General features: G+C 45.2%; 1 protein-coding gene across 3 annotated transcripts in view; it reads right to left on the minus strand.

Annotated features, from left to right (window-relative positions):
- LOC126199207 (probable cytochrome P450 6a14) overlaps positions 1-19,782 on the minus strand; it is a 124,111-nt gene that overhangs the window by 71,544 nt on the left and 32,785 nt on the right. The window contains exons 4-5 of one of the 3 annotated variants that reach the window (XM_049935984.1): positions 10,005-10,226; positions 589-852 (exon numbers count right to left, since the gene is read on the minus strand). The exons of 1 other annotated variant lie outside the window; for it this stretch is intronic. In XM_049935984.1, the coding sequence (XP_049791941.1) occupies positions 589-852; positions 10,005-10,226 (486 nt within the window). The remainder of the gene's footprint in view (positions 1-588; positions 853-10,004; positions 10,227-19,782) is intronic. One more of the 3 variants, XM_049935985.1, reaches the window with a different exon arrangement.

Consider the following 19,782-nt stretch of genomic DNA (forward strand, 5'->3'; position numbering starts at 1 on the left):
TGTGCGGGTCAAGCAAGTACCGCAATGGAGAGGAGTAATGGCGGGGAACCACGTTTCTAACAACTGTCTACCCTCATTGTGGATAGTTAGCTTTCTTATCTGAGAAGGAGTTGTGGATAGCACTTTCGACGCACCACGAATTCCTTCGTCATACACACACACACACACACACACACACATACACACACACTAAGTATCACTCATGTTCCACCATTTTAAAGAGAAATGTGTTCCAAGAAAAGTTTTTCATCCTAGAGTTTAGTCAGGTGTTAAAGTTGGTGACAATGTGTTGGGGAACGGGCGGGGGTGCGGCAAGAGACTGCAGGAGGTGGGGGAGGTTGGGGGTACTAGCTAATGTCTACTTGCACTCAGAGGTAATGGTCTAAGAAAGGTTGGGAGCATCTGGACTAGAGGTATCTTATTTACGACTGTTCCCGGGTTAACTGCCTAAGTAGTTTACAGGCCCTTGTTTCGTGGTGGCCAATAAGCTTCAGGATAGAGACCGAGAAATTAAAACGATATGCAACCGCCCGCGGCGCCCCTACTTGTTGCGCGCACTCAGGGGGAAGCGCGGTCAGCCAGACTCACCCACGCAGCGACGCTGGCCCGCTCCGTAGGGCATGTAGACGCCCGGGTGTCGCCCCGCGCTGTTCTCCGGGCTCCAGCGCTCCGGAATGAACCGTAGAGGCTCCGGGAAGTGTCGAGGGTCCCTCTGGAGCGAGAAGAGCGGCGCAACGACGTGGGTGCCCGCCTCCACCACGACGCTGGAGCCTCCAGGGCCGCTGAGGCGGTGCGTCTGAGTGCACTCCTCCAGGTACGCGCCGGCCACCACCGGGTACAGCCGCAGCGTCTCTGCCGGAAACACCTGCTGTCAGCTCCCCTCTTCAGGATACGCGCTCGAACCCGCCCCCCTGTCCTAAACCGCTAGAGCGTGCCTGGACATTATTTTCCGACCCACACGTAGCCAGTTCGAGTGCTGTTTGCTAGTATATGAGTAGTAGGGGTAGCAAACGTCTTGGCACTCATATACAGGGTGACAATTATTAAACCATATGAAACAAAAAAAAACGGCATAACGTCTGAACGGTTTGCGTGAGGACGTTCAATCTGGACGGTTGGCGGCGAGGCGTGATGTGAATTAGTATGCGAATGCGTGGTTTTGTTTAGCGACGAAGCCCACTTTAGCTTTGGATGAGGTGGCTCAAAACAGCCATTCAGGAGGTCATCGACATCAGCGATGTTTCGACACAGCGAAACTGGCTCATTTTGGGCACTGAGAATCCGCATTCCACGATCGAGGTGTCTCTTAACCCTCAACGTGTGACTGTATGGTGTGAAACGTCCAGTCACAGAATAATCGTTGCGATATTCCTTGAAGGCACGATGACTACTGCACGGTAGTTAAGGGTTTCGAAGATGATTTCATCCTCATTATCCAAAGTGTCTCTGATTTCGACAAGATGTGGTTCATGCAAGACTGAGCTCGACCCCATCGAAGAAGGTGGCTGTTTGAAGTCCTGGAGGAGAAATTTGAGGACCGCGTTCTGGCTCCGATGGTACCGAGAGGCCAGCCATGTGGGCCTCGATTGGCAGCCATGTTATCCGGAGGTGAATACATGCGACTGCATTTTCTGGACTTGTATTGAAGACAAGGTGTACAGTAATAACCTCAAAACCATTTCTGAGGTGAAAACAGCCACTCAGGTGGCTATCGACAACAGCGGCTCATGCAGAATTTCGCTAGTCGTTTGCGCCACATCATCCCGAATGGTGGCATGCATATACAACGTGATATAACCTAAATCCGAATAGTGTGCCGTTTACTTGCAGTGACGTTTACATTTTGAATAAACCGTGTGTACGCCGTAGTTTGTAATTAATTTAGGTTTTCTCATATAATTCAATAATTGTCACCCCGTCAAAACGTAAGCATCTGTCACCAAAAGTGCGAGGGGCGCTCAATAAATAATGCAACACATTTTTTTTTCTGAAAGCAGGTTCAATTTATTCACGTTTCCAATACAGCACATTATTCTCCAGTCTTTTACCTTCGCAATCCTATTTTTCAACATAATCTTCGTTCAGTGTGGCGCCCTTACGGTCGCCTTACTGGGAGGGTGTGTATGCACGCATGGTGTTCCTTTTCTGTCTGCCCCCGGTAGCTGAGTGGTCAGCACAACAGAACGTCAATCCTAAGAGCCCGAGTTCGATTCCCGGCTGGGTCAAGGATTTTCTTCTCTTAGGGACTGGGTGTTGTGTTGTCCTCATCATCATCATTTCATCCCCATCGACTCGCAAGTCACCGAAGTGGCGTCAGATCGGAAGACTTGCACTCGGCGAACGGTCTACCCGACAGGGGGTCCGTAGTCACACGGCATAATCACCACTTTTGTGGTCGACGTCGGAGCCAATGGGTTACTTCTTCAATAAACTCCCAATCATCGACGTACTGCTTTCTCCAGAGTGCGTCCTTCATTGGGCCAAACAGATACAAGTCGGAAGGTGAGAGTTCTGGGCTGTAGGGTGGATGAGGAAGAACACTCCAAAGACGTTTTGAGAGCTACTCTCGGTCGCGCAGACTCGTGTGAGGCCTTGCTTTGTTATGGAGAAGAAGAAGTCGTTCGCATTTTCGCAGCGGCAAACACGCTGAAGTCGTTTCTTCAATTTAATAAGTGTCTAACGATACCCTTCCGAGCTGATCGTCGCAGCCTGAAGGTATACATCAAACAGAATAATTCCCTCAGAGTCCCACAAGGCCGTCGCCATGACTCTATCGGCGGAGGCTGCGGCTCTGAACATTTTCTTCGGAGGACAGGTGATGTGGAGCTACTCCGTGGATTGGCGAAGTGGTAAACGCATGTTTCATCGTCTGTGACACTGTTAGGCAAAACATTGTGACCATCAGTCTCGTAACGCCCAAGCAATTACCCATAGATGATCCTCCGTTGTTCTTTATCTTCTTTTATTAAGCGGCGAGGAACCCATCCGGCTTAAACCTTCGATTATCCCTACTGGTAGACAACTTTGTCGACACTACCAACGGGGACGTCCATTTGTGATCCTATGGTCACACCGAATGAGAGTGTCCGCACGTTACAGAAGTGCAGGAGTCACTGTTGTTTGCGGCAGGCTCGAGATCTGACAGGTTTGCGTGACCTTGTTGCGATGATGACAGACGCCTCGCCCAACGACTCACTGTGCTTTTATTCACTGCCAGGTCCTCCTAAGACATTCCACAGGCGTCTATGAATATCTGCGATGCCCTGGTTTCCCGCCAAAAGAAACTCAATGACAGGTCTTCAACCGACTTAAATTAAAATTTGAAGACTGATTTGTTTAAAAACTAAATTTTGAAAGTTTGTTCTATCTGAAATTCTTGTTATCCAGGCCTTAAGCCCTGAGTTGTTCAGTGTCCAGTGAGTGGCCTTCAGCCGCGCTTTTACGTGAAACATTTTTAAGATAATGCCTTCAACAGTCTTAAATTAAAATTTGAAGATTCATTTGTTTAAAATGATTTTCTTTTTTTTTTAATTTGCTGTATCTGAAATTCTTGTTATCCAGGCCCTGAGCCCTGAGTTGTTCAATGTGTTGTGTGAAGTATTTTTTAAGTTAGGCCTTCAGCTGCTTGTATTCTGTGAAGCAATTTTCTTATAACTTGTGTTCAGTCCTTCAGCCGTTCTTGTTTTTGATGTGGTTTTGGGCCTTCAGCCCAGGATATATCTCAAGTTTTCTTAAGTAGGCCTTCAGCCATATTGTTTTATTTTGATCCTTTTACGGCAATGTGTAATTAAATGGTTCTTAGGAAAATAAAAGTTTGTGTGTTTTGTGCAACTGACAGTAACTGACTATGGTCGCCTCCACAACCATAGCCTGATCCGCTCTATCCTGCGTAACCGGATTTCAAGGACGTTTGGATAAATCTTAAACGACCCTTGAAACAGCACCCAAATTCTGTTACCCATCTTGTAAGTTTTAACGGTTCTGTTCTATGTTCTTTCTAATGAAATAGTGATTACCTTGTTAAAACCACTCTAGTTCTCAACAGTTAAAAAAAGGTTCAAATGGCTCTGAGCACTATGGGACTTAACTTCTGTGGTCATCAGTCCCCTAGAACTTAGAACTACACTCCTGGAAATGGAAAAAAGAACACATTGACACCGGTGTGTCAGACCCACCATACTTGCTCCGGACACTGCGAGAGGGCTGTACAAGCAATGATCACACGCACGGCACAGCGGACACACCAGGAACCGCGGTGTTGGCCGTCGAATGGCGCTAGCTGCGCAGCATTTGTGCACCGCCGCCGTCAGTGTCAGCCAGTTTGTCGTGGCATACGGAGCTCCATCGCAGTCTTTAACACTGGTAGCATGCCGCGACGGCGTGGACGTGAACCGTATGTGCAGTTGACGGACTTTGAGCGAGGGCGTATAGTGGGCATGCGGGAGGCCGGGTGGACGTACCGCCGAATTGCTCAACACGTGGGGCGTGAGGTCTCCACAGTACATCGATGTTGTCGCCAGTGGTCGGCGGAAGGTGCACGTGCCCGTCGACCTGGGACCGGACCGCAGCGACGCACGGATGCACGCCAAGACCGTAGGATCCTACGCAGTGCCGTAGGGGACCGCACCGCCACTTCCCAGCAAATTAGGGACACTGTTGCTCCTGGGGTATCGGCGAGGACCATTCGCAACCGTCTCCATGAAGCTGGGCTACGGTCCCGCACACCGTTAGGCCGTCTTCCGCTCACGCCCCAACATCGTGCAGCCCGCCTCCAGTGGTGTCACGACAGGCGTGAATGGAGGGACGAATGGAGACGTGTCGTCTTCAGCGATGAGAATCCCTTCTGCCTTGGTGCCAATGATGGTCGTATGCGTGTTTGGCGCCGTGCAGGTGAGCGCCACAATCAGGACTGCATACGACCGAGGCACACAGGGCCAACACCCGGCATCATGGTGTGGGGAGCGATCTCCTACACTGGCCGTACACCACTGGTGATCGTCGAGGGGACACTGAATAGTGCACGGTACATCCAAACCGTCATCGAACCCATCGTTCTACCATTCCTAGACCGGCAAGGGAACTTGCTGTTCCAACAGGACAATGCACGTCCGCATGTATCCCGTGCCACCCAACGTGCTCTAGAAGGTGTAAGTCAACTACCCTGGCCAGCAAGATCTCCGGATCTGTCCCCCATTGAGCATGTTTGGGACTGGATGAAGCGTCGTCTCACGCGGTCTGCACGTCCAGCACGAACGCTGGTCCAACTGAGGCGCCAGGTGGAAATGGCATGGCAAGCCGTTGCACAGGACTACATCCAGCATCTCTACGATCGTCTCCATGGGAGAATAGCAGCCTGCATTGCTGCGAAAGGTGGATATACACTGTACTAGTGCCGACATTGTGCATGCTCTGTTGCCTGTGTCTATGTGCCTGTGGTTCTGTCAGTGTGATCATGTGATGTATCTGACCCCAGGAATGTGTCAATAAAGTTTCCCCTTCCTGGGACAATGAATTCACGGTGTTCTTATTTCAATTACCAGGAGTGTACTTAAAACCTAACTAACCTAAGGACGTCACACACATCCATGCCCGAGGCAGGATTCGAACCTGCGACCGTAGCGGTCGCGCGGTTCCAGACTTAAGCGCCTAGAACCGCTCGGCCACACCGGCCGGCCCTTCCATTATTATTGGACCTATAATTATCGTTGTCTTCTAGTAGTAAACTGCGCGAGAAACGTAAAACCACCTAATTATCTGAGATTCTGTGTAGGAATATTCTGCATAGGAGCAGTGAATCAATGCAAAAGCAGATACACACATATCCAGTGATCCGTGGCTCTGCAGACTACACGCTGCTTCCATAAGCCGCCTCCATTCTTTCTGTTTCAGCTGCCTTCAATCCTCAGACCTTCCAGGTAATTCACCTGGTCGTCCATCTGGTGCTGTCTTGGTCTTCGTGATGTCTGGTTCCCTTCAAAGTGCCTTGTTCACCTGTCTTTCTTCTGGAGTACGGTCTACATGTCCTGCCCACCGGATTCTTATGCCCTTCGTCTACTGTAGGACTGTTGTTTGTTGCACCAAGAGGGTGATTTCCTCTTTGTGGTTCCTCCTTCATTCTCCTTTGTTTAAGATCGATTATATTTATTTATTTATTTATTGTTCGGTGGGACCAAATTAAGGCGAAGTCTCCATGGTCATGGAACGAGTCAATACATGAAATTATAACAGTATAGTAGAAACAGATAAAATGAAATACAAGAAACGTATTCAGGCGACAATTCGTAAGTTTAAATAAACAAAATTAACAATGTAACACTGGAATTTGCTTAATTTTTCAGCTCTTCCAGGAGCTCCTCGACAGAATAGAAGGAGTGATCCATGAGGAAACTCTTCAGTTTAGACTTAAAACCGTTTGGGCTACTGCTAAGATTTTTAAGTTCTTGTGGTAGCTTATTGAAAATGGATGCAACAGAATAGTTCACTCCTTTCTGCACAAGAGTCAACGAATTGCATTCCACATGCAGATTTGATTTCTGCCTAGTATTAACTGAGTGAAAGCTGCTAACTCCTGGGAATAAGCTAATATTGCTGACAACAAATGACATTAAAGAAAATATATACTGTGAGGGCAATGTCAGAATTCCCAGACTATTGAATAGTGGTCGACAACAGGTTCTCGAACTTACACCACATACAGCTCGAATAGCCCGTTTTTGAGGCAAAAATACCCTTTTTGAATCAGAAGAATTACCCCAAAAAATAATACCATATGATATAAGCGTATGAAAATATGCGAAGTAGACTACTTTTCGTGTTGAAGTGTCACTTATTTCAGATACTGTTCTAATGGTAAATAAAGCACCATTTAGATCCTGGACATGGGCTTTCCACAACAGCTTACTATCTATCCGAACGCCTAGGAACTTGAACTGTTCCGTCTCGCTTATAATATGCCCATTCTGTCTGATCAAAATATCGGTTCTTGTTGAATTGTGAGTTAGAAACTGTAAAAACTGAGTCTTACTGTGATTTAGCATCAAATTATTTTCCACAAGCCACAAACGTATTTCATGAACTGCATTATTAAATAATGTTTCAATATTACACACACGATCCTTCACTACCAAGCTGGTGTCATCAGCAAACAGAAATATTTTTGAATCCCCTGTAATACTAGAAGGAATATCATTTATATAAATAAGAAACAACAGTGGCCCCAGCACTGACCCTTGGGGAACACCACACTTAACAGTGCCCCATTGGGACGGAACATCACTAACACTCTCAATATTGCGGAGAATTACCTTCTGCTTTCTGTTCTTAAAGTAAGAGGCGAACCAATTGTAAGCTACTCCCCTTACTCCATAATGGTCCAACTTCTGCAGTAATATTTTGTGGTCAACACAGTCAAAAGCCTTCGTTAAATCAAAGAAAACACCTAGCGTTCGCAACCTTTTATTTAATCCGTCGAAAACCTCACAGAGAAAAGAGAATATAGCATTTTCAGTTGTTAAACCATTTCTAAAACCAAACTGTACATTTGACAGGAAATTATGTGAATTTAAATGCTCCAGTAACCTTGTATATACAACCTTCTCGATAACTTTAGCAAACATAGATGGCATAGAAATAGGTCTATAATTGTCAACATTACCCCTGTCTCCCTTTTTATAAAGTGGTTTCACTACCGAAAACTTTAATTGGTCAGGAAACCGACCACTCCTAAAGGAAATACTTAGGAATACTTTCCTTGTTCCTCTTCTTTAAAATCTTATTAGTTTTTCCTTTTCTCGTTTAGTCACGTTCTGGGTTTATGAACTGTTCACGACCGCTGGGTATATGGGACTTAACATCTGAGGTCATCAGTCCTCTAGAACTTAGAACTACTTAAACGTAACTAACCTAGGGACATCACACACACCCATGCCCGTGGCAGGATTTGAACCTGCGACCGTAGCGGTCGCGCGGTTCCAGACTGAAGCGCCTAGAACCTCTCGGCCACTTAGGCCGGCTTTGCCTCTCTACCTACATTATTCCGTGAAGTAGCGCAATTTCAAACGTTAGCGGACTCTTGGATCACCCCGTATTAGGTAAGGAAACGATTCTAAAGGAACAAAGTAGTTTTTTAAAAAAATTAGTTCTGAAGTTTCAGAACATGTAACAACAACGACGCTGTACTATTGTACATATAAGTATTTTTTTCCATCAGATTTTTCGATAAACTTGTGTAATTGATGTTCTGATTTCAATTTTCTTGTTTTACCCCATTGTGTTAAGAAAACTGTACATAAGTTTCAATGTGAATATTAATGTTGATGTCAAATGTCAAGTAATATCGTAATAGAATTGAAATGTAGCAAATGTTGTGACTGTTGTAAGATGTTTAAAATTGTAACTGTGCGTCTGGTCCATACGTAGGCAATGTGTTAAGGTATGTAGAATGCAAAACCTCGGGGGAATACCCTGTCTGTCAAGAAGCGGTAAAAGGTGGATGGCAGACGAGCGTGGGAAAATGCGCGCGGGCACTGCACGGCACAACGGGCACAGTAGTTGGTATGGTTTGACATTGGTTTGAGCAACACCCTCGTGAGCGAGGAGGCTCTCCTGGAAGACATATCTCCACTGAGCCTCGAGTATGCCGTTCCAACGCCCACACAGCATGGTAAAATTCCATAGGCACTAAATGGAAAAGTATTGCGACGCTAAGAAAAATTAAAGTGCCGATACATCAAGAGCCATTGCTGTGGTTGTATGTGTGCTCTGTGCCTCGCCATCTCGCCGCCTGCCAACCGCTGCATCGATACTAGCAGGTTGAAACTTCTAGTACTGTATTCGTGTGGATGAGAGAGTGAACTGTGTTTGTTTGGTGCAATAATAACCTAAATTTTACCGGAACCTTTCCATCATTTAATTATCCTCACAACTAACCTAGACAGGGTCCTTTCCAAATGTTGTACAAACCGAGTTTCCCGAAATGAAAATTAAACTTTGTGTTAATAATAATTATTTGCAGAACTAGCTATATTAGAATTTTGTTGAAAGAAATGTTTTGTCAATGAACCAGTAAATGAATAACGAAGTCTAACGAAGTTGAAAGATAACTTTTGGTATTGATATAGTAATGAAGTTTATTATTTCGAGACAGATTTAAAGGCATTTAAATGAGCACTAAATACGATGAAAAAAGTAGTAAGTTATATACTGGAAATCTTGAACGCATAATAAATTCAGTAATCATTTTCTTTTAATGCAGCGATCATAACAGTTTCGAGGTCCCCTCTCATTCATTTCAATTCTGAAGTGTTCTAAATTGGTTTGACCAGCAAAAGTTAAAGTCAATATAAAAGTCAAAATTTATCAGTGTTTTATCTTTATCAAAAATTGACATTTTGTGTGTGGCACGAAAGTGGAATTTCTAGAGTAACCTATGCCCGATTTTAATCAGATTGATAGACAGTATAAAGTTTTTTAGTATACATTATAGTGTAGTGTTATGTATTCATGGTTTTCCATTTCAGTACAGAACGTGAAACTATCAGTTCAATAGATTTTGTGGTTCTAAAATTCTACTATGTTATGCAGTGTTACAACTTGTTGTTTTGCATGAATATATACCAACTTGTAGAGGGAAGAAACTCGGTTAATGCCTAATTAGGCTGGCGACCGTATTATTACCACATTGGTAGCATCTACTGGGTTGCTTTTGATCCATCCTGACGTGTAATTTCATTTTGAACTTACTTGACGGATCATTGTTATTACAGAGTGGGTGTAAGTCTGATTTGCCACCGTTCAGGTACACGCGGTCGATATCTACACGAAAATCCTTTCTCATAAGGTGAACTCCGCTCACTTACAATAGCACAGGCTTTAACGAGTACTGCGTCAGGGATTACGAACACAGTGTTCTATTCAGTTGTCTCACCGTCATTAGTGGTTGCAGAACGGGGAATGCGTGGTGGGGTGCAGCTGCTTTACTGTAAAACAGAGGCCAGTGGCCTTACCGCTGAGCACCTTGTCGAGGTAGGTCATCTCCTGGACGGCCTCGTAGCTGAGCCTGCCGCCGCGTGCTCTCAGCGCCGCGTCCACCTGCTGGCGGGCGCGCGTCTGGACCTCGGTGTCCAGCGACAGCTCGTACAGGCAGAAGCTCAGCGTGCTGGCCAGCATCTCCAGCGCGAAGCCGAACGTGGCGAACACGTACGCCACCAGGGAGTCGTCCGAGAACTCTGAAACACGTGACCACCATAACGAAGGTAGTCACTACTGGACATTAACACTTTAAGCTGTATACAGGGTGTTACAAAAAGGTACGGCCAAACATTCAGGAAACATTCCTCACACACAAGTAAAGAAAAGATGTTATGTGGACATGTGTCCGGAAACGCTTAATTTCCATGTTAGAGCTCATTTTAGTTTCGTCAGTATGTACTGTACTTCCTCGATTCACCGCCAGTTGGCTCAATTGTAGGAAGGTAATGTTGACTTCGGGGCTTCTGTTGACATGCGACTCATTGCTCTACAGTACTAGCATCAAGCACATCAGTACGTAGCATCAACAGGTTAGTGTTCATCACGAACGTGGTTTTGCAGTCAGTGCAATGTTTACAAATGCGGAGTTGGCAGATGCCCATTTGATGTATGGATTAGCACGGGGCAACAGCCGTGGCGCGGTACGTTTGTATCGAGACAGATTTCCAGAACGAAGGTGTCCCGACAGGAAGACGTTCGAAGCAATTGATCGGCGTCTTAGGGAGCACTGAACATTCCAGCCTAAGACTCGCGACTGGAGAAGACCTAGAACGACGAGGACATCTGCAATGGACGCGGCAATTCTTCGTGCAGTTGACGATAACCCTAATGTCAGCGTCAGAGAAGTTGCTGCTGTACAAGATAATGTTGACCACGTCACTGTATGGAGAGTGCTACGCGAGAACCAGTTGTTTCCGTACCATGTACAGTGTGTGCAGGCACTATCAGCAGCTGATTGGCCTCCACGGGTACACTTCTGCGAATGGTTCATCCGACAATGTGACAATCCTCATTTCAACGCAAATGTTCTCTTTACGGATGAGGCTTCATTCCAACGTGATCAAATTGTAAATTTTCACAATCAACATGTGTGGGCTGACGAGAATCCGCACGCAATTGTGCAATCACGTCATCAACACAGATTTTCTGTGAACGTTTGGGCAGGCATTGTTGGTGATGTCTTGATTGGGCCCCATGTTCTTCCACCTACGCTCAATGGACCACCTTATCATGACTCCATACGGGATACTTTACCTGCGCTGCTAGAACACGTGCCTTTACAAGTACGACACAACATGTGGTTCATGCACGATGGAGCTCCTGCACATTCCAGTCGAAGTGTTCGTAGGCTTCTCAACAACAGATTCGGTGACCGATGGATTGGTAGACGCGGACCAATTCCATGGCCTCCACGCTCTCCTGACCTAAACCCTCTTGACTTTCATTTATGGGGGCATTTGAAAGCTCTTGTCTACGCAACCCCGGTACGAGACTCTTCGTGCTCGTATTGTGGACGGCTGTGATACAATATGCCATTCACCAGGGCTGCATCAACGCATCAGGGATTCCATGCGATGGAGGGTGGATGCATGTATCCTCGCTAACGGAGGACATTTTGAACATTTCCTGCAACAAAGTGTTTGAAGTCACGCTGGTACGTTCTGTTGCTGTGTGTTTCCATTCCATGATTAATGTGATTTGAAGAGAAGTAGTAAAATGAGCTCTAACGTGGAAAGTAATCTTTTCCGGACACATGTCCACATAACATATTTTCTTTCTTTGTGTGTGAGGAATGTTTCCTGAAAGTTTCGCCGTACATTTTCACTGTCTTAACCGTTGGGAGCTACCTGACTGTTGGGACTGATTTGTGTCTCTGACCTACGAGGTGCGACAATAAAGTAATGAGACTGATGTGAGAAAAAAGTTGCTTACCGCTTTTGTCAAGTTTAGTGTTGTCTCCTTCAAAGTAGTTCCCTCCTGATTGCACAAATTTTATCCAGCGCTTCTGCCATTGATGGTAACATTTATGGAACTCATCTTCTGTAATATCCTCCAAGACCCTCGTCACAGCTTTTGAATATATTCTGTTGTTTGAAAATGGTGTCCCTTGACCACCGTTTTGACTCTTGGAAATAGAAAAAAATAGCTCGGAGCGATATCTGGTAAATAATTTGGCTGTGGTAGCACTGAAATTTGTTTAGAGTTTAAAAATTGCTGTACTGACAGAGCAGTATGGGATGGCGCATTATCGTGATGCAGAATCCAATTATCAGCAATGTTGGCACGGATACGAAGAACTCTTTTAGGCAGCCTTTCTAAAATTTCTTTAAAGTAATATAGGTTAATTGTTTGTCCAGGAGGCACCCACTCTTTATGAACAATTCCCTTGGAATCAAAGAAGCACAGAAGTATGCATTTCACTTTTGACTTTGACATGCGAGCTTTTTCTTGGTCTGGGTGATCCCTTTGAGCACCATTGCGAACTTTGCCGTTTTGTCTCTGTATCATACTGGAAAAACCAACTTTCATCACCAGTGATAACACGGCTCAACAATTCTGGGCTGATTTCCGTTTGCTCTAGCAGATCAGCTGCCACATTTTTCCGCGTTTCTCGCTGTTGTGCTGTGAGATTTTTGGGGACCATTTTTGCACAGATATTTCTCATACCAAGATCTTCAATTATTACTAAACAAACTGTTTCTCGATTCATGTTCAGTTCTTCTGCTATCATTTTCACGGATAATCGATCAGATCGTACAAGTTCACGCATCCTGGCCAATTTGACATCCGTCCGTGAGGTTGATGGTCGTCCACTGCGGTCTTCATCTTCAACATGCGTTCTGCCTTCACTAAACATTTTATGACAACGAAAAACCTGAGCTCTTGAGACAACCTCATCTCCAAAAGCCTTCTGAAGCTTACCGTAAGTTGTCGCCGCGTTTTCACCCAATTTAACGCAAAAAGAAATGGCATACCGTTGCGCAATATTATGCGCTTCCATTTCCGTAAAAAGAAACGCAAACTCGTGTTAACTTATTACAGCGCAACTCACGACTGAGCAGTGGCACCTTTGTGCCGCTTGGACTAGAAGCAGCTTATAGACCAAGGTCAAAGATACTGTGCCTACGCAAGCTTGCGGGGTTGATACATCTTGCAAAAAAAATCAGGTGCATTACTTTATTGTCGCACCTCGTACATCTGCATCTACACTCGTGTCGAAAATTAAAGCAACAAACCACTATTTCCACAGTCTTGTCAGTCCACGATATAATCATGTTAACTGTCAACAAACGTCCGTACGATCGTGTCATGCACGAAAGAAGGTATTGGGTCAAACGCATAATCACCCCAACGATGACGTCAGGGCACCTATCCAACGGGATAGTGTTTGCTGGGTAGTCCCACTTCCAGAATAACTGTGTACACAGACGGCGCTGCATAGCAGAGTGAAGACGCCTACCAGGCTCTCTGCGGTGGAAGGCCATGGGAGGAATGAAAGCAGGACATATGAAAGCTGATGTATCGCGGTGGCTTAAGGGGGGTAGGACGTCAAACGGGCCGACTTCGAGAACGGCAGCCACCACAGGACATTTTAATTTCCACTGTCTATACTTTTACAAATAAATTCATAAAACTTTGTCAGCATGACCAGGAAGGATTCAGGATTCACACTCATAGCTGTGGAAGCTCAAAAAAACGAAAAAATAATATTTTTTAAATATGAAATTCAGATTTTTTTCACCTACTGTTGGCTCCATTTCTTGCTATAGGTACACTTTTCTTCATAAGTAAGAGAGATTCTTCGATGAATTTTGCAAAGCTTACAAACCATACTTACAGGTGTATGAAACTCTAGAATTTATTTAATTTATGGAAAAATGAATGGGCTGTTACGTCTTAAACTTCGTGTTTAGAGAAAACTCGAATTTTACAGTTAATTATCTTAATTTTTACCACAGTTTTTAACAGATTTGGGAAATTTTAGAGTTTCATACACCTGTAAGTATGGTTCGTATGATGTGCAAAATTCATCGAAGAATCTGTCTTACTTATGAAGGAAAGTGCACCTACAGCAACAAAAGCAGCCAATACCAAGTGAAAAAATGATGAAATTTCACATGTAAAAAAATTTGTTTTGTTACGTTTTTGAACTTCCTCTGTTATGAGTGTGAGTCCTGAATCCTTCCTGGCCATGCTGACAAAGTTTTATGAATTTATTTGTAAAAGTATAGACAGTGGAAATTAAAATGTCCTGTGGTGCCTCTTCTTCTCGAAGTCGCCCCGTTTGACGTTCTACTCCCCCCCCCCCCCCCCCCCCCCTTAACGTGTATCGTTCTGTTCTTTTTCGGACGTGGCTACAGTTTATAGAGATCGAAACTGTATTCCGGAGACCAGGACATGGACTACCATGTGTGACATCAGAAAGAGAGGACCGTTATTTGGCTGTAAGTGGTCGATGGTACCGCCATAGTACTGGACAGCAACTGGCATCTGATCTCTCAGCATTCAACTGACGTGTCGTAGCGAGGCACACGGTGTACAGAAAGCTGCACAGAGTGGCGTTCATCGTCGGAGACCTGTTGTGTTTGTGCCTCTGACGCGTCTTCACACAAGTTAATGTCTAGAGTGGAACCGTCAACACGCCACTTGCACAGTGGGCCACTGCTCTTTTCACAGATGAGTCTCGATTTGGTCTGGACAGTCATTCTCGACGGATTCGCATCTGGAGGTAGCGCGGAGCACGGCTTCGGGACCCAACCATTGTGGAAAGAGACGGACATCGAAGAGGATCCCTAATGGAGTTGGCAGAGATTATGTTGACCACTCTAACACCTGTTTATGAAATTGTACAGGTAAACAGGCAAGGTTTAACTGCCGTCAGGTTTCGTGACGATATGTCGGGACTTATTGTGCGGTTGTTGCGAGGTGCTGCGGGCCCAGACTTCGTACTGCTGGACGATTATTTTCGACCTCATAGACCACGGGCGGTTGATGTTTTCCTGGAAACGGAAGATACTTCACACATGACAAGGGCTGCTCGCTCTTTCGCTTTGAATGCCATGGAGTACGTCTGGTATGCGCTAGGAACATGGGTTGCATTACGTCAGCATTCACCAACCACTCTCCAAGACTTGCGAGCAGCGCTGCAGGAAGAACCGGCGGCTTTGCAACAACATGGGACTGATGACGTCACTGACAGCATGGCCCATCGTTTGTCAGGCCTGTATTGCTGCCAGAGGCTGTCACACTCCACGTTGTTGTTGTGGTCTTCAATCCTGAGACTTGTTTGATGCAGCTCTCCATGCTACTCTATCCTGTGCAAGCTGCTTCATCTCCCAGTACCTACTGCAGCCTACATCCTTCTGAATCTGCTTAGTGTATTCATCTATTGGTCTCTCTCTACAATTTTTACCCTCCACACTGCCCTCAAACACTAAATTGGTGATCCCTTGATGCCTCAGAACATGTCCTACCAACCGATCCCTTCTTCTAGCCAAGTTGTGCCACAAACTCCTCTTCTCACCAATCCTATTCAGTACCTCCTCATTAGTTATATGATCTACCCATCTAATCTTCAGCATTCTTCTGTAGCACCACATTTCGAAAGCTTCTATTGTCTAAACTATTTATCGTCCATTTTCACTTCCATACATGGCTACACTCCATACAAATCCTTTCAGAAACGACTTCCTGACACTTAAATCTATACTCGACGTTAACAAATTTCTCTTCTTCAGAAACGCTTTCCTTGCCATTGCCAGTCTACACTTTACATCCCCTCTACTTCGACCATCATCAGTTATTTTGCTTCCCAAATAGCAAAACTCCTTTACTACTTTAAGTGTGTCATTTCCTAATCTAATTCCCTCAGCATCACCCGACTTAATTCGACTACATTCCATTATCCTCGTTTTGCTTTTGTTGATGTTCATCTTATATCCTCCTTTCAAGACACTGTCCATTCTGTTCAACTGCTCTTCCAAGTCCTTAGCTGTCTCTGATAGAATTACAATGTCATCGGCGAACCTCAAAGTTTTTATTTCTTCTCCATGGATTTTAATTCCCACTCCGAATTTTTCTTTTGTTTCCTTTACTTCTTGCTCAGTATAGAGATTGAACAACATTGGATCCGCAGCTCGTGGTCGTGCGGTAGCGTTCTCGCTTCCCACGCCCGGGTTCCCGGGTTCGATTCCCGGCGGGGTCAGGGATTTTCTCTGCCTCGTGATGACTGGGTGTTGTGTGTTGTCCTTAGGTTAGTAGGTTTAAGTAGTTCTAAGTTCTAGGGGACTGATGAGCATAGATGTTAAGTCCCATAGTGCTCAGATCCATTTGAACTATTTTTTCAACAACATCGGGGAGAGGCTGCAACCCTGTCTCACTCCCTTCCCAACCACTGCTTCCCTTTCATGTCCCTCGACTCTTATAACAGCCATCTGGTTTCTGTACAAATTATAAATAGCCTTTCGCTCCCTGCATTTCACCCCTGCCACCTTCAGAATTTGAAAGAGAGTATTCCAGTCAACATTGTCAAAAGCTTTCTCTAAGTCGACAAATGCTAGAAATGTAGGTTTGCCTTTTCTTAATTTAGCTTCTATAATACGTCGTAGGGTCAGTATAGCATCACTAGTTCCCATATTTCTACGGAATCCAAACTGATCTTCCCCGAGGTCGGCTTCTACCAGTTTTTCCATTCGTCTGTAAAGAATTTGCGTTAGTATTTTGCAGCTGTGACTTATTAAACTGATAGTTCGGTAATTTTCACATCTGTCAACGCCTGCACACACTCCATACCGAGCGCATTAGCCAGTTGTCGGAATGTGTGTGTAAATCCGTTTAGTTCAGAAGAACGAAGATCATTTTTGTCTACCGTTATGGATGTTACATTTCTTACGTTCTGTATTCTTTATATAGTTTCTACTTTACTATCACCAGATTGTACTGTTCTGTGGCAAAATAGACGCAACCTTGCCAAAATCCGGCCTGTTGCTTCAGTTTTAGACACCAGTGTACATCGATAATCCGCTTCCCACCGTACGGTGCTTGGTGAAATGTACCCTGTACCACTACTAGAAATTTCATTTCCTGTTCCACTCGCAAACAGGACAAGCCAAAGACGGCTATCTATACGTATCCGTAGGGGCACAACTTTCTTGTATATCATCGTCGTGGTACTATGTTAGCGTCAGTAGAATCGTTCTGCAGTCAGCTCTCTAAATTTTTTCAATAGTTCTCCACGAAAAGAATGTTCCCTTTCCTCGAGGGATTCCAATTTTAGTTCCTGAAGCACTTCCGTAACACTTACTTGTTGTTCGAACCTATCAGTAACAAATAAAGCAGCCTGACCCCGAAATGCTTCGAAGTCTTACTTTAATCTGACCTGATACGAATCCCAAACACTCGATAAGTACTCGAGGATAGGTCAAATTAGCATCCTATATGTGCTGTCCTTTACAGATGAACCACCCATTTCTAAAATTCGGCCAATAAACAGAGGTCGACCATCCTTCCCTAGCACAGTCCTCAGTCCTCGCATGTTCATTCAATTTAGTATAGCTTTGCAACGTTACACCCATTTATTTAAACGACTTGACTGTGTCAAGCAGTACACCACTGTTGTTATATCCAAATATTACGGGTTTTAAACCTCCTGGCAGATTACGAGATTGTTTTTACTACTCATCCGCATTAATTTACATTTTTATACATTTAGATATAGCTGCCATTCATCATACCAACTAGAAATTTTGCCGACGTTTTCTTCAATGTTCCTACAGTCACTCTCCTTCGACACCTCGTCGTACACCTCACCATCATCAGCAAACAACCACAGATTGCTGTGCATCCTGTATACCAAATCATTTGTATACATAGAGAACAACGGCGATCCTATTACACTTCCCTGGAGCACTCCAGGCGATGTCCTTATCTCCGATGAACACTCGCTGTCGAGGACGCACGCTAGGTTACACAACTTAAAAAGTCTTTGAGTCACTCACATATCCTGGGAACCTATTCCATGTGCTCTTACCTTCGTTAACACCGTTCAGTGGGACACCGTGCCAAATGATTTCCAGAAATCTAGAAATATGGAATCTGCCTGTTGCCCTCATCCATAGTTCGCAGTATATCACGCGAGAAAAGGGCAAGCGGAGTTCCACAAGAGTGATGCCTTCTAAAACCGTGTTGATCCATGCCATAAAACGTATTACATTCTAGCTGAGAGTGTGTTCCAGGATTCTGCAGCAAACTGAAGTTAACTGCTAAGGTCGTCAGTCCCTAAGCTAACACATTACTTATCCTAAATTATCCTAAGGACAAACACACACACACCCATGCCCCAGGGAGGACTCGAACCTCCGCCGGGATCAGCCGCACAGTCCATGACTGCAGCGTCCCAGACCGCTCGGCTAATCCCGCGCGGCTCGGTTCTTTTGAGCTTCCTACGAGGGCAGTTCAATAAGTAATGCAACACATTTTTTTTTCTCGGCCAATTTTGGTTGAAAAAACCGGAAATTTCTTGTGGAATATTTTCAAACATTCCCGCTTCGTCTCGTATAGTTTCATTGACTTCCGACAGGTGGCAGCGCTGTACGGAGCTGTTAAAATGGCGTCTGTAACGGATGTGCGTTGCAAACAACGGGCAGTGATCGAGTTTCTTTTGGTGGAAAACCAGGGCATCTCAGATATTCATAGGCGCTTGCAAAATGTCTACGGTGATCTGGCAGTGGACAAAAGCACGGTGAGTCGTTGGGCAAAGCGTGTGTCATCATCGCCGCAAGGTCAAGCAAGACTGTCTGATCTCCCGCGTGCGGGCCGGCCGTGCACAGCTGTGACTCCTGCAATGGCGGAGCGTGCGAACACACTCGTTCGAGATGATCGACGGATCACCATCAAACAACTCAGTGCTCAACTTGACATCTCTGTTGGTAGTGCTGTCACAATTGTTCACCAGTTGGGATATTCAAAGGTTTGTTCCCGCTGGGTCCCTCGTTGTCTAACCGAACACCATAAAGAGCAAAGGAGAACCATCTGTGCAGAATTGCTTGCTCGTCATGTGGCTGAGGGTGACAATTTCTTGTCAAAGATTGTTACAGGCGATGAAACATGGGTTCATCACTTCGAACCTGAAACAAAACGGCAATCAATGGAGTGGCGCCACACCCACTCCCCTACCAAGAAAAAGTTTAAAGCCATACCCTCAGCCGGTAAAGTCATGGTTACAGTCTTCTGGGACGCTGAAGGGGTTATTCTGTTCGATGTCCTTCTCCATGGTCAAACGATCAACTCTGAAGTGTATTGTGCTACTCTTCAGAAAATGAAGAAATGGCTTCAGCGTGTTCGTAGGCACAAAAATCTGAACGAACTTCTCCTTCATGACAACGCAAGACCTCACACAAGTCTTCGCACCCGAGAGGAGCTCACAAAACTTCAGTGGACTGTTCTTCCTCATGCACCCTACAGCCCCGATCTCGCATCATCGGATTTCCATATGTTTGGCCCAATGAAGGACGCAATCCGTGGGAGGCACTACGCGGATGATGAAGAAGTTATTGATGCAGTACGACGTTGGCTCCGACATCGACCAGTGGAATGGTACCGTGCAGGCATACAGGCCCTCATTTCAAGGTGGCGTAAGGCCGTAGCATTGAATGGAGATTACGTTGAAAAATAGTGTTGTGTAGCTAAAAGATTGGGGAATAACCTGGTGTATTTCAATGCTGAATAAAACAACCCCTGTTTCAGAAAAAATAT

Source organism: Schistocerca nitens, chromosome 8 (genome assembly GCF_023898315.1).
Source record: "Schistocerca nitens isolate TAMUIC-IGC-003100 chromosome 8, iqSchNite1.1, whole genome shotgun sequence".
In the NCBI taxonomy this organism is placed as follows: domain Eukaryota; kingdom Metazoa; phylum Arthropoda; class Insecta; order Orthoptera; family Acrididae; genus Schistocerca; species Schistocerca nitens.